Source organism: Falco cherrug, chromosome 1 (genome assembly GCF_023634085.1).
Source record: "Falco cherrug isolate bFalChe1 chromosome 1, bFalChe1.pri, whole genome shotgun sequence".
NCBI lineage: Eukaryota > Metazoa > Chordata > Aves > Falconiformes > Falconidae > Falco > Falco cherrug.
This window is the reverse complement of record NC_073697.1, coordinates 44232232-44249187: the sequence shown is the minus strand read 5'-3', so window position 1 is coordinate 44249187 and position 16956 is coordinate 44232232. Positions and strand designations below refer to the sequence as shown.

Below are 16956 nucleotides of genomic sequence, written 5' to 3'. Positions count from 1 at the left end.
ATACTCATTTTCCTGTCCCAGGACCAGCCAGGTAAGTAAACTGTCCATGGTGAATGAGAAATCCGAGGACTGTCAGTTCTCTTTCATTTATTTTAAACCACTTAATCTCAAACCCTTTAGCCTCAATAAAGTGGTGGGTGCTCAGGACTGCTGCTTATCAGGCTGACCATTACAGCAGAATTGCTCCATTGCCTGTGTCCTCCTTGTGTTATCCCTATGTCTCGCAGCATTTGCTTAGTGCTTGCTTGGCATGGTCGGGACAGGGGTTTTACTCTCTTTCTACCATGCTTCAAACAAGGTCAGGTATCATAGAATCATAGAATAGTTTGGGTTGGAAGGGACCTTTAAATGCCATCTAGTCCAAGCCGTGCAATAAGCAAGGACATCTTCAACCGGATCAGGTTGCTTAGAGTCCCGTCCAACCTGACCTTGAACGCTTCCAGGGGTGGTCATCCACCACCTCTCTGGGCAACCTGGCCCAGCGTTTCACCACTCTCATCACAGAAAATTTCTTCCTTGTTACCTAGTCTAAATCTACCCCCTTTTAGTTTAAGAGAGGTAATATATTTCATTTGATCAAGCAATTAACTTGTATGCGGGCTTATGTATTGGATACTAACTAAACCCCACCACCTTCCCCTGACAAAATGTGAGGTTTTTTGGCATTTGCAGGCCCCCACCACCTCAGCACACCATGAAGCCTTGCCATTTGCCAACTCCTTTGGCGTGTTTGGAAATGCTTCTCCAATACTTTACTGCCAACCTACTCCCGCTCCAGGGTGGCTTTTAACGGGGAGCCACAGCACGCAGCCATCAAAAACTGGTTTGGCCTGGATGTAGCACAAGCTAGGAGCTATGGGGGCTGGCTGCCAGCCTCTCCCCCCGCCGCGGCGCCGCCAGCTGTGACAGCAGCCCTGTCGTAGCAGGCAGGTCACAGCAGGGCTGTCACAGCTCGGCCCTGCCACCCGCCCGCCCCGCTCAGGCCACCGCGGCCTACCGCCCCCACAATGCCCCGCGCAGCCTCTTCCCGTCCCGCACCTCCGGCTCGCCCCTGATTGGCTACCCCCGCAGGGGCCCTCGGCGCTGAGCCAATGGGCGCGTGGGGCTGCCCGGATCCACGCCGGGGTGGGCAGTGCTCAGGCGCCGCGCAGGGCCGCCCGCCCGCCCGCCCGGCCGGCCGGTGTCATTGCCGAAGGGGACGATGTCTCACTGCAGCCGCGCCGCCGCCCGCCTCCTGGGCCGCTTCCTCCGCCGTGAGTACCGAGCCGCCGGCATCCCGCCGCGCCGGGCCGCGGGGCCCTCCCCGCTGCCTGGCAACCGCTCAGCGCCGCGGCCCGCTCTCCCCTCGCCGTCCCTCCGCAGTAGGCCGCGGGGCCTGAGGGGGGGCCCACCGCCCGGCCTCTTCCGCCCGCCGCGGGAGGGGAAGGGGCTGGGGCCGGGCCTGCGGCGGGGCAAGGTCACCGGGGGCGGGAGAGCGACCCACCTGTCCCCGGGGGTACCGCCATGCCGCTGGGCGCGGCCTGCAAGGCGCTTTCCCGGGCCGCGGCCGCTGGCGAGGTGCGGCTGGCGGAGCTGGGGCGGCTCCGGCTGAATGCAGAAGGCCCGAGGGCGCTCAGGGTGCCGCTCTCGGGCGCCGGCTGCCGCCCCCGCGCAGCGTTGGTTGGAGGGAGAGTGGGGGTAGCTCTGGGCGGGGTGTGCGGCAGTACAGAGCAGGGGGCACGAGTGGCTGCCGGGAAAGCTGCGTTTAAAAGTCGGGAAGAGTTTGTGCGATGAGCATGGTCAGCCGCAGGTGTGGGGACCCAGAGACGCTGTTCTCTCCTTACATCCCTGGAAATACTAAGAATCAGACGAGCACCAGAGGAAGCTGATGGAGTTGCATCTACTCTGAGTGGTGGTTTGGTTTAGAGACCTCTGGAGGCCCCTGAACTATCTTGTGATGTCAACACAAGCTGGTAAAGCTGTTTTTATTGTCAAGAATAAGATTTTTGGCCTCTAATTGTGGAGAACATAAGCAGTCTGAGACTAATACTTAAGTTTGGAAGTTTTTATAATTGTTGTTGTTCCGAAGTTCACAATAAAATGCCTTTTGTTTTTTTGTTCCATGTGCTTTTTTTGTGCAGTTAATGCTTTACTGAAATCAGCATGGGTACATCTAGGCACAAGAGCAGTTTCTTGCAATCCAAACTGAGGAATCGATACATTAATCTTGGTTCTTGCAGCTGAGAATGAATGGACAAACTTAAACTTACCTCATTTCAATGCATGCAAAGTTCCTTTGTGTCAGCGTGGTGCCAACTTGTAGGTCAGGGTTTAGTGACATGATCCCAAATTTTACACTGGTCTGAGCTGTTCCTGTGGCATACCTACCATCCCCTCAGGTATCCATTCCTACCTCTTGTCTTCCATGAGCAGAAGCAGAAAACTGTATTTCTTACTGTGCTGTTAATTTCTGCCAGTTCAGTTCTTTGAATTGGCTCCCCTGGGTCCAATGAGAATTAGTTCTGATGGAGGGGAATGAATAGGAGTGTAGCACCTCCAATTTAGCTTAATTTATACTTGCAGCAAAACTACTCTTGGGTGCAGTTTTATGTGTTAAAAATCCACATTGTTCCCTTAACAAGTAGTAGTAAGGGACTCAGGGAAGAGTGCTTAGAGTCATTTTGAGAGTTGGAGGGGCTCAAGTGTTATGTTTGCAGAACAGTGGCTCAAGAAGTGTTCTGTTTGCAGCAGTTCATGAAGCCTTTTAAAGAAACTCCTGCAAGATGAAGTAGTCCTTCATTGGAAACCTTGATACTCTGCATGATGTTAAAAGACTGCTGAAACATTAGATTTGAACTTTGTACGTACATTTTCAGTAACAATTCATTAACATCTGCTTCTCAGCGATTTGAATTCACGAGTTTCTAGTGTGTTCTGTTGCAGAAGAGATGCAATATCTATTTGTTGGTGCATTGCTGAAGCGAATATGCAAGGGGTGTATCTGCAAGGTTCATTTCAGGCAGTTGTGAAAACATGGTATGAAATATGTCAATGAGTGGCAAGTGCTTGCTCAAAGGGCACTCTAAGCACTGTTTATATATGGACAGAGTCAAGGAAGACCTATGCTGGTCTGTACTGCACTTTGAAGAGAGCCTTTGCAGGTACCTTAATTGTGGTCGGAGAGTCAGCGTTAGGGATTTTATGTTCTAGGCATGTTAGAAGGCTTTGGAGAGCTCTTAGGTTAAAAGATTACAGTAAATTACATGAATAATCCTGGCAAAGAATTGCTGCAGAAATAACAATCCAAACTGAAGAATTCAGTAATTGTTTTTATGTCAGCAGTGTGGAGGGAGGAAAGCTCACAAAACTTAAGTGGCACACATTCTTAGTGGAGTGTATACACTGGGAAAAGTTTGTTGACTTACAAGAAATAATTGATCTGTGCTGAGAAGTACATGCATGTTTCCTCAAAGGCCTGCAGTTTCACTGAGATGCTTTACTTTGTTTTAGCTTCATAAATTTGGGAGAAAGCTTTTGTTTCAAATGCCATTGTGTCTCCCATGGGCCCCTGCGTCCACCGCAATGAGCAGGGATTTTTGGTTAGGAAAGAGGTGTGTTGGAAGGACTGAAATGTTTCTGAATATAATTTCCCATTAGTCCTAGTTTTAGAGTGGTAGGTGTAGCGTAGTCATTGCATCTGTCCTTTACAGCCTGATAAATTTACTTAATTCCTCAACTCCTATGCCATGTTCCTAGATTGGGTTTCCATAATTAACAGGAATTTGGCAAGGGAAGGGTGAGAGAAGAGAGGCTGGGGACTGATACCTAGAAATTCTCTGTGCACATACGTAATCCTCTTCATCAAAGAATATGGTATTTTGATCAATCTCTCAATAGCATGAAAACTTCTTTGTCAGTAAGAATCATCTTCTACTAATGTAACTGATATCTTGAAGGGTGGATTCTGTAGATGGGTTTGGGGAGGGGAGAGAATTATCCAGACAGAACCGTGTGTGTGAATATATATACATATGGCCTGATAATGAAGACTAAAACCTAATAAAGAACTAGGATGGAAACTGTGTGTGGAATATTCTTGTTCATATCAAACTTCTAGTCAGTAAATGCTGAAATTTGCTGCAGCACTTTGGTCCTTGACAAACTTTTTTTTAAATGTTTATACTCTTCTGCCATGTAAGAAGCTGTCCAGAACTGTTTCTGTTCTGTCATCTCCAGGCCATGCATTTGCAGGCAGAGGAAACTGATAGTTGTGAAAAATGCAAATTAAATATGTACAAAATACTGAAAGGATTTCTCAGAAACAAATTGAAGGTCTGTAACTGATGGAAAATAAGGTGGGGTGTAGGATGTGTGTGGAAAAAAAAACCTTAGCATTTAAAGTAGTGCTTTTTGTACCTCAGTCCTTCCCCGAGTTTCCCCTGGACTAGCCTCCATTTTTCACATTTGTTCCCATTTCCCATGTGATTTCTAAGGCTTTCTTCCTTCCTTACATAGGTAACAGAAAGGAAAAGGAATATCTTTCTTCATCTCTTAAGTTCTTTGGCTATTTCAAGGACTAATAGGGGAAGAATTTCACTTATTACCTCCATTGCCAGAAGACTGAAAACTATCTGCTCAGGTCCTTCTGCGCTGTTTCACCTTGGTTTTATATTGTGCTCATTTTATGAGTACCCTCGGATGCTACCTTGGCTTCCAAACTTTTTTTTTTGTCTGGGATAAATGTGGGTAACAGGGAGGCACTTAGATTGCATACCTGTCTGTAGCTCTAGGAAATCTTGCAAGCAGACCTGAAAATAACAATTTTTCAGCTTTGTATGGTTTGAATGAGGAAGAAATTTAGCCCTTGGTATCTGTACTGTCAGCTGGCTTGCACAACACAACTGGGAGTTGGACTAGATGACCTTTAAAAGTTCCTTCCAATCCAAAGTATTCAATGATTCTATGAAATATAGCTTGGGTTGTATGGTTTTAAATGGAATCTGTGCTTGGGAAGTATTGCTTTAAGGCACTCCTTGAGCAGCTCAGTGTAAACAGTATTTACATTCCATGTGTGCTTTAAAATACCTTGCAAATGGGTCAGTTTTCTTTTTAACACGTGTAAATTCATGTTGGGACTTTGTGATAAATAATAGGGCGTTTTTCTAGAAAGGCTTGTTAACTGTAAAACATAAATGAGCTGAAGGTGATGCTTGAGGCTACGATTGTGGGTTTTATTTTAAGAAGTGAAGGTAGCTGTTTTTTCATGTTTCTTGAACTGCAGTGAGTTCTGGGCTCGGCCGGGGCCTTGTGCCCTGGAAATGTGAGGGTCACTACCAGCAGTGTGTGTGCTGGAAGTAGCTCTGTCCCTTAGTTTGTAGTAAGGTTTCTTTACTGTGAAACAACAGTATACAGGCTTTAAACACAGGCTTATTCCCCTTTGTCAAATTTAGATCTCGCTTTTTAAAGCTGTGCTGGGACAGCAGGGGTTTGGTATTTGACCGCTTTTCATAACTACTTGATTGTACAATGTACAATGGACTAAAGTAGGTTCTCGCCACAGTACATGTCTTTTTAGCTATGTAGAGTTAAAGTACTGGAAAGCCAAAATAAATGCATCTTGTTATAATCTTTTTTTTTTTTTTTTTTTTTTTAAGACCACAAACTATGCAAAACAGAATAGGGATGAGGCAGAAATGAAAGGATTAGCTGGGAAAAATTATCTGGTTTCTTATTTTTACTATTCTTTTCTAAAGGTCTATTACAGGCCTTTGTTGGACACAGTAATGTTATCATAGAACTCTGATTTGACAAATTGAATTGACAAAAATACAGCATTTCCACTGTGCTTTTGGACAGATTTGGATTTGATAAGACTTGTCCTTATGCTGTAGGACTTCTTCTGAAGCCTGCACCTTTGTAACTTGGCCTGTAATTTAGACGTGTGCATTAAAATAGCATCACCAATGAGCTTGGCTTTTACTGGTTCATGGCTGAAGAGATCTTGTATCTATCTTAACTATTTAAATTGCCAGCTGTTTGCACCCTGGACTTGCTGTTTGTGCTACATACAGCAGAATCTCATCTTGACCGATGCCCCTGCTGCTCCTTCTGTGCTGATAACTGGGGCAGACTTTTCTGCTTCAGACCGGCCTGTGATACAGAGCTGGATCGTGTGAGCTTAAAATCCCCTGCAAACTCAGACTCATCCAGCCCAGGAAGTGGAAGGTGATTTTTATGATTTTTTTTTTTTTTTAAATTTCTTAAAAAAATCTATCGCTCACCAGACATCTACCAATGCTAAGCTGCCTGTCTCTGAAGACACCAAGTAGCTCAAGCCTATAGCCAGGCTTTTTTGAACCAGCTGTATTTTCTGTGAACCAAGGCTCTTCAGTAATGTAAGTAGGACATATAGTTTTCCAGAGTAAATCCATACAAAGCTTAGAATTTAAGCTGTCTTTTAGTTATCAGTGCCTGATTTTTTTTTAAATTTTTTTTGAGTACTTTGATAGCTTGGAAAATGCTCAAAAGCTTCTTATCCTTGAAAAATATATTTATATAGTCTTCTCAAAACGGAGAATTGACAGATTTAAGCTTTCAAAACCACTTTTCTGCAAGGTTATAAGTATCTGAAAATAGATATGGAACAGGCAGCTGAACTGGGACTGTGGAACTGCTTTTATGATACAGAAAAAGGAGTGACTACTTGTCAAAGCCTTCCCCCCACTGCCCCCAAATACTGGAATTACGGAGTGCGCACTCTGTCCCTGGCAAGCAGTCCTCTCTTGTTTTGCAGGTGGATTTGTCAGTGTTGTAGCACAGACAATACATGTAAAACTTAGGTTTGAATTAGTGTTGCCCGATTATTCTTTGCCCTTGCAGGCCTGTCAGAGGGCTTTCAAAACATGCACTCCCGTACTCCTGGAAGCCCAGACCGTTCTCCATGAGGCATCGTCCGTGGTGTGTCATGACTGTGACAGGGGGATCATCCTCTGCTCTCTTCAGGGCTGGGTTTTACCATGCCCAGCAGGGATTGCCTGAATGGCTGAGATGGGGTAGATGGATGCCCTGCTCTCCTAACCAGCAGGCCAGCTGTTTCTTTGCTTATTTTGTCCCCTTTAGAGGCAGGCTGCTGTTTGGCAGTCACGCGCTTCAGTGACTTGGTGTTGCAGTACAGATGCAGCGCGCAGCGTGTTGCAGCCTGGCCTAGGAAGGCTAAGCTGCTGGCCGAGTATGAAGACCATACTGTGCTGTCTTCTGTAGCTGTGGCATTGAACAGCAAGACTTTTCTCTACCCTTCCACAGACAGCCACGTAACCCTACTCATTAAATCTTTACTTCAGACTTTTGTCCATTACAGCTTTGTATGTCGTCTTGGTGCAACAAGTTTGTAACGGTATATGTGGATAAAGGTGTGATGTAGCTTAAAACCCTGCAGGTCAGTAAGCTGACATGCATTTTTACCACTTTTAGTACAAGTTAACTACATGCTAGTCTGCACGTTTCTCTTTAAAATTTAGTTGAATTTTACTTTATGTTAGTCTGAAGCATCTTCAGATGCTTGTGCTGCCACAGCTCCTCAGAGAACAGCAGGAGGTGGTTGGAATTCAGTTGTTTCTGTCAGCACTTTTTAAAAACGGAGTAAGGACTTCAGATTTAGCAATAGCACTAATGTCTATGGGTTTCTTCTGACATGGTTTTATTTTCCTTCTCACTTTCCTTGAATAGAAGTAAAGCATAAAAGCAGTGTATCACTAAAACTTAGTTGGCAAAAGTACTTGTGGAAGAGTCCTATGTAGCTCTGTGATAGAAATGTGTATATACCGGGTTCTTAAATTTTCTGCACTTTTTAACTACCTGATAGAAATTGTGTTATTACAAGATGTTAATAATGCATCTTAATAAATTCTGTGCATTAGCAGTTTATATTGAAGAATACCTTTTTCCTTTTTTCCCCATTATAGGTTTTACTTCCTTCTTAAAAATAGGGAAGAACCCCACCAATCCCTCCCTTGTTCAGGCATGCCTGAGTGACTATGAACAATCCAGGGACCATGATTCAGAATCTCTTATTTTTATTTCAGCTTAACTTTTCACTTCCTCAAATCTTAAGTGGTAAAGTTTTCAAAGAGCTGAAGAGGTATGTAATTACATGCTGGTGTCAGTATCTGTATTAGGATTGTACCCTCCCATGTTCACTCCAAGTACAAAATAGGGATTTTATCTAAAACACTTGCAGGGAATAAATTGCTTCTGATCCCCTCAGAGCTCTGCTATTTGAAAAAGCATATGACACAATGAATATAGGCAATGTGTGCATCCGTTTTATACCAGAAGACCTCTTTTTCCTCCTTATCTCAAGCTCTCTTTCATGGTAACATTCTGTGCATTTCATTTTTAATCATTTGATGTCAACACATCTTTTCCTTCAGCAGAGATGCAGTCATTCTCCTTGTCTTTTTGATACCAGCGTGTACTGTGCTGCTGTTCTTTAGTGTTATGTTGTTTTTTCAGTACCAGAGTTGTGAGAACTAAATTGAAAATCATTCTAGTGGAATATCTGGAGAGCTATGTTTCCTCACAAGCCTAAGTGCATTTCAAGCAGTGATGCCTAGGCTCCCGTAGCTAGGAATCTGTTGGCAAAAGGTCTGCTGCTGTATGTCTTGCTTGGCATTAGGTTTCACCCGGGCTGAGGGACCCTCGACTTCTTCAGTATCTCACTGTCCAGTATGGACTGTGCTGTGTTCAGGAGGTAAAACAAAGTACCTATGTTGTAACAGCCTCTGGGATATCAGGATTTTAGTTCTGCTTTGTCGCTTTGCAGAAGTTCTTAGACTACAGGCACTGTTCATTTGCAAATGAAAATAGTTAAGATGTTGTTTCTGTCTGTGTGAGGAATTCTGATGTTGAGTACTCAATATGAGAAATAACTATCCTGATTCCTAGCAAACCCAGTAATTGCAATGATAGTGAACTACAGGTGTTGTATATCTTAGAATGACAAGTACTGAATACAGTTTTTAGAGCTGCTTTTGAAAACATGAGCTGCTGGATCAATAAATCTTTTGCTATAAGGATAAACATATATGCGTTTACTTGGCAGGATGTTTTTTGACTTAGAGTCTAACAGTGGATTAATAGTTTGCGCTGTCTTTTTTTCTCTAGTGCAACAGAATGGAGTACGACACTGCTCCTACTCGGCATCAAGGAAAAATCTGTATATTAGCAAAAGTACAAAGGTTATCTGTCAAGGTTTTACAGGCAAACAGGTATGTATATGAACTACTTCTTCTATCACCCTTTCAGTTCAGCTTAGTTGACCAAAAAATGTAATAATGTATAAAAGGGATTTTATACTAACTTTGTGATCAGGAAAGTAATTTTGGTTTTTGTTTTTTTTTCCTTCTTTTTTTTTTTTCCTCTCCCCGCCCCCTCCCCCCCTTAAATTCAGTAGACTAGATATTTTATTTTCCACTTCTGCCCAAGATTAAAACTTGGTTTTGAGTTATCTCTTATGTTACTTTTAATTTTTGTCCTTCATTTTGTTCTTAAGCCTGTTTATTGTGTATATATATACTTCGTAAAGGGAGATATGCAAAAAGCTACAAACCCCTCACCATTTCAGAAGTGCCTTTTATAGAAATGCCTTTGAATGGTAATGCCTATGAATTAAATTTCTGTTTTTATTTCGGGATATTTGATAATTTTTTCACATCTGCTCTTTTACACATTTGCAAGAGAAGACTACTTTTGCTAGAACTATCAGCTAGTCTTGGATGAGAATGCTAATTTCTCATATTTCATTATAGTGTTTGTCATCTGCCAGACTTGATGTGGAACACAAAATGTGGCTGCTATGTCTGCAGGTGTATTAGCAACACACAACAAAATACTCTTTAGTGAGCAACAACAGCGCTCTGATTTAAAAGAAGCAGCATAGCATATTCTGAATGCATTTAAAATACATTGATGCATTCTTCAAAATAGCTGATTAAATATCTGTAGTGAAAACTTCCCTTCTCATTGTAAATTTAAGTGCCATAAATTGCCCATGGAATTATAGATAGCATCAACTTTTTTGGTTCATTTTATTTGCTATTACACGCTTTTTGACTTTACTTATTTTCTCTTTCGTAGGGCACCTTTCACAGCCAGCAGGCGTTGGACTATGGCACCAATCTAGTTGGAGGAATTTCTCCAGGGAAAGGGGGAAAAACTCATCTGGGTCTGCCTGTGTTTAATTCTGTGAAGGAGGTAATTTGCAGCAGTGACTGGAGGGCTGACAATTTAAAGCTGCTGAAGGGCTCCTTAATTCATTGCTCACACTGGAGAGGCAAGCATTTGAGCCATGCATGTCACTATGCAAGGACTGAAATAGAAGCCTTGTAAAAGAGGGAGCATTCAGTGTGATCAAGCATGAGCTTTGCTTCCACTGTGAAGTTCACAGAGTCTGGATGCACTTACTTTATGCATGCAACTAGTTTGTGATTGGTTCTGGTGTGTATGATGAATTTTTAGCAAACTGTTATCTAAGGGTATTGATGATGGTGTTCATGGGGCAGATCCTTTCCAGACAGTGGTTAGTTCTCAGTTCCCTAGTTGTGCTGTGTGTGTCCCATCTTCAGTGAATTTCACAACTGCTTTGATTATAGTAAATTAATACATATCCATTTACTTAATTTATGCCTGTGAATGGACATATTTTAGATGACTAGTTGTCAAATATTCTTTTTGGCTTCACTAAATACTTGCTATCTTTTTTTGTGTCCATTTTAGGCCAAAGAAAAAACTGGTGCTTCTGCCACTGTTATATATGTACCTCCTCCATTTGCTGCTGCTGCAATCAATGAAGCAATCGATGCAGAAATGCCCTTAGTTGTATGCATTACTGAAGGTATTCCCCAGCAGGATATGGTTCGGGTTAAACACAGGCTAGTTCGGCAGGATAAGACTCGACTAGTGGGCCCAAACTGCCCTGGAGTCATCAATGTAAGTGACTTCTGGAGTTGCTCCAAGGCTGAACCATTCTTAGTGATGGTCTGAATGTTCCATCTGACTTCTCCCACTCTTTTCTTAGCCTGGAGAATGTAAAATTGGTATCATGCCTGGCCACATTCACAAGAAGGGAAGAATTGGTGAGTTTTTGAATATTTATGCATCATCTAAAGTTTCATGCTGTAGTGTTCTTACTCATGAAGCTAGTCACATCCTGTCCTGAAGACAGTTGACATGCTGTATAACAGCTCTGTCCTTCAGTTTATAAGTGCTTTGCCATTATCAATCCTGAAGGCAAAAATCAGTCAGTCTACCATTGCAGGCACTGAGTACAGATGGTAGAGGCAAAGCATTTGGAAATTTCCTTAGGTTATGTGGTTGACTTAGTTTCCTTAACACTCTCCTTTGAGGATACCTCTGTTTACCTTGGGATCTGAGAGCACTGAGCTCTCCAGTGCTATTCATTCCAACGGCCTGGCTCCTGAGGACTGGGATCCTGCGCCTGTAGTGAGTTCAGTATTACAGCAAAGAGAAGAGATTACAGGCAGGTTTATAACATGATAATTTAGACGACTATACCACGGCAAGTAGAAGTGACAAATATACTCACTTCTCAGGCAGTGGAATCATGGTCAGAAAGGCAGTGACTTGTTCGTAATCATATGGTATGCACACACCCCCATTTGCATGCAAGTCTCTTGTCCTGACTTCTGTTAGTTCCTTGTTCTAAACCATAGAAATATCAACTTCATTGTTTTTGAAATAATGCTGTTTAGGAACTATAAAGGAAATTCTTCCCAAATATGCATTTGTACTTAAATAGAGCTTCAGAAACATTGTTGTAGACAGCACATGCTGCTGCTATCTGTCATCGGGGTAACCAGTTCAACTTGAGCACAGTGCCTTTTGCAACATGACGATTTTTTTTTTACAAAAGGCGTATTTTACTGTGGGGAAACTGGTTCAGTGCTTTTAAACTGCACTGAGTCTACATCATTCATCTAACACAAGAAGCTCTCTCTGCTACTTTGCTACTTCTGACTTGAGAGTAAGTTGTACCTAGTGAATGCTGGAAGATGTGTTAACACTGGTGTTACACCTCCAGCTTTCAGAAGCACCTATAAACCTGGAATTGAAAAATCAGATGACTGCAATTATGCCCTTTGTAGATACCATGAAGACATTGCTCTAGAACTGTAAAATGTAACATCAATTGATGTTGCCCTGAGCTCCCTTCTTAATCAAAGTTCTGTGAAGATTTTCTAAATACCTACAAGAAATGTCTTGTAGTCACAAGATATAAGAACCTGAATGCAAGGCACATGAAGTGCAAAAGAGTATTTTAAATCCTGAATGCAGTTGCCTAACCACTGCTGGAAACACTTTCAATGGTGATCCAAGGATCAGGGAACAAAAATGTAACTTTGCCATCCACTGGGCTTTGTCTAACACTATGACCTTTGGTGATACGCACCCCAGCTTTGTATTACTGTGAGGCATCCAAGAATCATTTGATAATTTTGGGATGCAAGCTATAAAAATAGCCACAATCTTTGGACCTTTATCTGTAGCTTCTCTGAGGCAATCTGATCTTAATAGTAAGCAGGAAGCCCTTTGCAAGCATAGTAGGAGAAGAACCTTTGCTAATAGATACCTGAGCTGTCCAACAGTGTGAACAGTTGAGAAAACTAATGTTGTTAGTCTAGTGGTGTATTTTTTCCACTGTTCATGCAATATACTTATTATATTCCTTGTTAGGTGGCTTGAAGTAGATGGAAGGTGATGTCTGTTTTTCCTGGAAACCTTTCCCTCCTTATAGTATTAACAGAAGTCTTGACTTGGAAGAATGAACAAAATCCATGCAAATATCTTTGTCCCTGATCTAGGCCCTGTATTACCTTTGGTCCTCAATTTAAAACTAGGGTCGTGGTCTCTTATAATATGGTAATGTAAATGCTGAGTATGTACTGTAGAGCAGTGAGCTGCAGCAGCAAAAAACCGTAGTAGTGACTTTCTGGGAAGGTTTAGTCTGTTGACAATTCAGTGTCAAAAGATGCCAACCAAGAAATAGTACAGATAGAACCTTATAGAAAGTTTTCATGTCGTGGTAAGGATAGCTGAAAAACCTGGCATCTCATGTTTCAGTTTGTTAAGGTGATTTTCATGAATATAAGACCAGCTGCCTGTAGTCATGTGCTTAGGTGTGTTAGTGTTAAGTTTATCTCCTTTTCTTTCCTGAAGGTATTGTGTCAAGATCTGGCACCCTGACATACGAAGCTGTTCATCAGACAACGCAAGTTGGATTGGGGCAATCTCTCTGCATCGGTAGGTTTCCTCAGAAACAGCCTGTTGCACCTAGACTAATCTATTTTTTCTTTACAAGAAGAAACCCCAAGTAATTTCTTTTTGCAAGCATAGAAATTGCTGAATGGCAATTATGTTGAGAAATGAGATCCCTATGTGCTGTGAAGAATATAACCCTTCCCTATTGCAATTTCCACATCAGATTAATAAAAGCCAAAACCCAACTTTGAACAGAGAACTGCTAGCAAATATAATGTCAATTTGGAAACAGATTTTCCCCAAAAATTTAATATTATGAAGGGACAGGGTGTTTTTAGGCATTTAGTTGGGTATGTTAAGTAGGTTCAGTTTTCTTTCAGCAAAATTCTGGAGCTGGGGTGTTGGTTCTGCTGTGTCTTATACAGAGCCTCTGTATAATGCATAATATTTTGCTTATAGTATTATTCAGATACCAGAGGTTTCTGTAAATTGTGGGTGAGATATTCAGAGCAGAAGTTTGGCACACTAATTTGGGAAGAGCCTTCAGAGCTACCCCATCTTATGAGCCTTTAGGAATATTCTTCATGCTGAACTTTACTTTGAAACATTTGTCATAAAAGCAATATCATTATCTTGAGTTAGTCTTCTTTTTTTTTTTTTTTTCTTGTGGTTTTAATTTTTTTCAGGGATTGGAGGTGATCCCTTCAATGGGACTAATTTTATTGACTGCCTTGATGTTTTTCTGAAGGATCCTCACACTGAGGGGATCATATTGATTGGGGAAATTGGAGGAAATGCTGAAGAAGATGCAGCAGCATTTTTGAAGGAAAATAATACTGTAAGTCTTAAACAGTTTGCTTCCAGACATCTTGGTAGTTAGCCATCTTCTTTTTGCCCTGTCAAGCAAAACTCAGTTCAGTCTCCAATCTCTATTGGCCAAAAACCCCAAACAGTCATATTTTGATTAAAGAGTTGAAATTAGGAGCTTTATCCAGATTAAATCTAACTGGACAGCAGTGTCAACTTTAGATTTTTAGTCCTGTAATGGTATTTGTAGTGAGCATTCTGGGTTTTGTAATATACATGACTCTGTGGAGAGATGTTTGAGTTTTTGATTGCTTCTGGTTTATGATGATTATCAGGAAGAGAAGCATTCCACACTTCAGATTCTTGGTTCTATGTTGTCTGAGGTTTCTAGCTTTTTAATAACTTTGCCTGGCTAGTTGATACTTACAAACCAAAACAAAACCAATAAAAAATCTGCCAACTGGAATTACCTTTCATCTCACCCCCTCCCCGGTGTAACCCAGTATCTTTTCTTTCTTCACAGGGTCCAAATGCCAAGCCGGTAGTGTCATTCATAGCTGGTCTGACCGCTCCTCCAGGCAGGCGGATGGGTCATGCTGGAGCAATCATTGCTGGGGGAAAGGGTGGAGCTAAAGAGAAGATAGCAGCTCTTCAGAGTGCAGGTGTTGTTGTCAGCATGTCTCCTGCTCAGCTAGGTAGCACCATCTACAAGGTTGGTGGCTCAGATATTGGTATATATACTCATCCAGAGCAAGAAGTTACTTTTGAGGGAATATGAGCTGGGAGTACATCTCTTTCCCAGATACTCTGTTGCTTTGAACTTGGTTAAACACAAGAACAAGAACTCTCTTGACTGAACACGCTGCAGTTACTACTTAGATAATTATGTGCATGTAGTGTTATGGATGTTGCCCTTATAGAAAAGTAAACACAACAAAATAGAGAAGAGGCTACATTTTGCTTTGAAGTGTAGCAATATATTGAATTGTGTTTTCTGGATGCAAAGGATCTGGACTAATTTAAAATATGGAAACATTCTTTGAAACTAGGGTATTTGAGGAAGGAGAGACTTGGCATACAGGTCTGTATTTTAAGTACTAATTTGTAATTGTGGTTGAATGCATACAGCTGAAAAACTTCTGTATGAACTAGGATCATTTGCATTTTTCTTAATTCTTATACAGAAAAAGGCATTGCTTCACAGCTATAGGAAATGTGTAATTCAGCTGTGCTAGGTAATTTTTTCTTTTCCTGTGGTAACTGTATAGTATAGCGTCCTCACGGGCTGCTGTGGGATTCTTCCTTTCTTCTGTTACATTTTTTCCTTTACTAAAATGAAAATCTTTACTTCATTGCTTGCCTGGCTTGAGTCAGTTACTGTAAGGATTCTACTGCAGTTCTTTTGCAGAATTACTGTTTTTCAAGCCCGTTATGCTGTGCCTGGGAGCCAGTGGTTCCTTGACAGCATCACGATCTGAGAGCAGTGCACTGACTGCAGTTTAGCACTACTGGGTTTTCATAGCTGGTTTCTTAATGTGTGGTGGGAGAATACTTATTCTCCTTTCCTCTAACTTGCACACATATTATGCATTTTATATTTTAATTTTTAATTCCAGTAAAATCAGATTTGCTAAGATAAATATGAAGTAATTTAAAATAAGATAGTAATAGAAGCATTTTCTTTCTTTCCCCACTGGTAATGTCTGTGTGCTGTTTGCAGGAGTTTGAGAAAAGGAAATTGCTGTAAGAGAAGACACTTTGGAATACTGTCTTCAAAACATCAGTGCAGCACCTGGCCTCCACTTATCTTCTGTCTGCTAATCTTCAGTTGCCCAAATGACTGACACTGGTCTATGAATTTGACTTGGAAGCCATAAACCTCCTGGCTAAACCTGTTTTGATGTCTCCTTGGTTCAGACATTATCGCCTCATTGTAAATCCCAGCAAATTAATAAATCTACTATGAAATCTGATTCATCTTTTGACTTCCTGAAGCAGAGCTATTTCTTCAGATGTCATAAACAAAATATTTTGTAACTTAAGCACTGCCCATTTTTAAGGTAAAGTTGCTTATAGAGATGCTTTTAAGGATCGAAGCACTGACTTTATGCACATATCACACTTTGCTCTATTTTTAAAAAATCCAGTCGTACTTGTTAGTTGCTGGCAAGTATGTTTGTTTGAACAGCAGGCCAAAGTTTCCGTCCGTTAAACCAAAGCTGCTGGATCTGAAGGGGTTGCTTGTTGATCCATGTGGCTGGATATGCCTAAAGTCCAGACTTTTTTTTTAAGGCTTATGAGCTGTGCACAGTGTAGTCCTCTACTGGCAAGGAATTCTGTTGTTTGTGTGGAGAGATGGAATTTTTATTCACAAAAATTAATCTTAATTCCCCATACAAATATATATTCAAGATTATCTGTTACTGAAAGTGATTTGGTCTTTAGGTTACATTAATTCAATTTCCTCTTTATCTTAAGTAGGATTGCATTGCTTGTGTGTTCTGAAATCCTAGTAACATTGGGGCATAATGGAGGAGGATTATTATACTCTAGAAAGGAATGTAATAATGTAACTTTCTTGTTAACCACTCCTAGCACTGTAATGGAAAACCCTTTTTCTACTTTGGAAATAGCCTGAGCACTGTGCCTATAAATGAGTGTTACAAATTCTGTCAGGATGGACTAAAACCAAGATTGCTTTCTTTATATAGAGGACTGAAAGTTCATGTAAGCTGGCACTTGTCTAAAGCTAACCGTGTGTTCCATAAAGGTGCTGTTAAAAAAGCTTGTGTTGTTATTTGTTTAAGACTGTTCTTAGTTTTCTTACTCAAATGCCTGTGGAATTTCTCTTCCTAATGCAAGCAGTAGACAGGTATCTTGATACTGACATTTACA

At 41.5% G+C, this 16956-nt stretch overlaps 1 protein-coding gene across 1 annotated transcript; it reads left to right on the top strand.

The window, feature by feature from the left end:
- The first annotated feature begins 1100 nt into the window (after nt 1-1100).
- SUCLG1 (succinate-CoA ligase GDP/ADP-forming subunit alpha) lies at nt 1101-16034 on the top strand. The gene is made up of 9 exons (XM_055717074.1): nt 1101-1253; nt 9142-9245; nt 10114-10230; nt 10753-10965; nt 11054-11111; nt 13213-13296; nt 13941-14092; nt 14585-14773; nt 15782-16034. The coding sequence occupies exons 1-9, from the start codon at nt 1202-1204 to the stop codon at nt 15806-15808; spliced, it is 996 nt and encodes a 331-aa protein (XP_055573049.1). The 5' UTR covers nt 1101-1201; the 3' UTR covers nt 15809-16034.
- The last annotated feature ends 922 nt before the right edge of the window (nt 16035-16956 follow it).

What these genes read in the sequence shown, in the direction of transcription:
- SUCLG1 (XM_055717074.1), top strand. Translation starts at nt 1,202, where the DNA reads ATGTCTCACTGCAGCCGCGCCGCCGCCCGCCTCCTGGGCCGCTTCCTC. An exon ending in TGTTTAATTCTGTGAAGGAG is followed by an intron (nt 10,231 to 10,752) that starts GTAATTTGCAGC and finishes TGTCCATTTTAG; the next exon opens with GCCAAAGAAAAAACTGGTGC. An exon ending in GGGGCAATCTCTCTGCATCG is followed by an intron (nt 13,297 to 13,940) that starts GTAGGTTTCCTC and finishes AATTTTTTTCAG; the next exon opens with GGATTGGAGGTGATCCCTTC.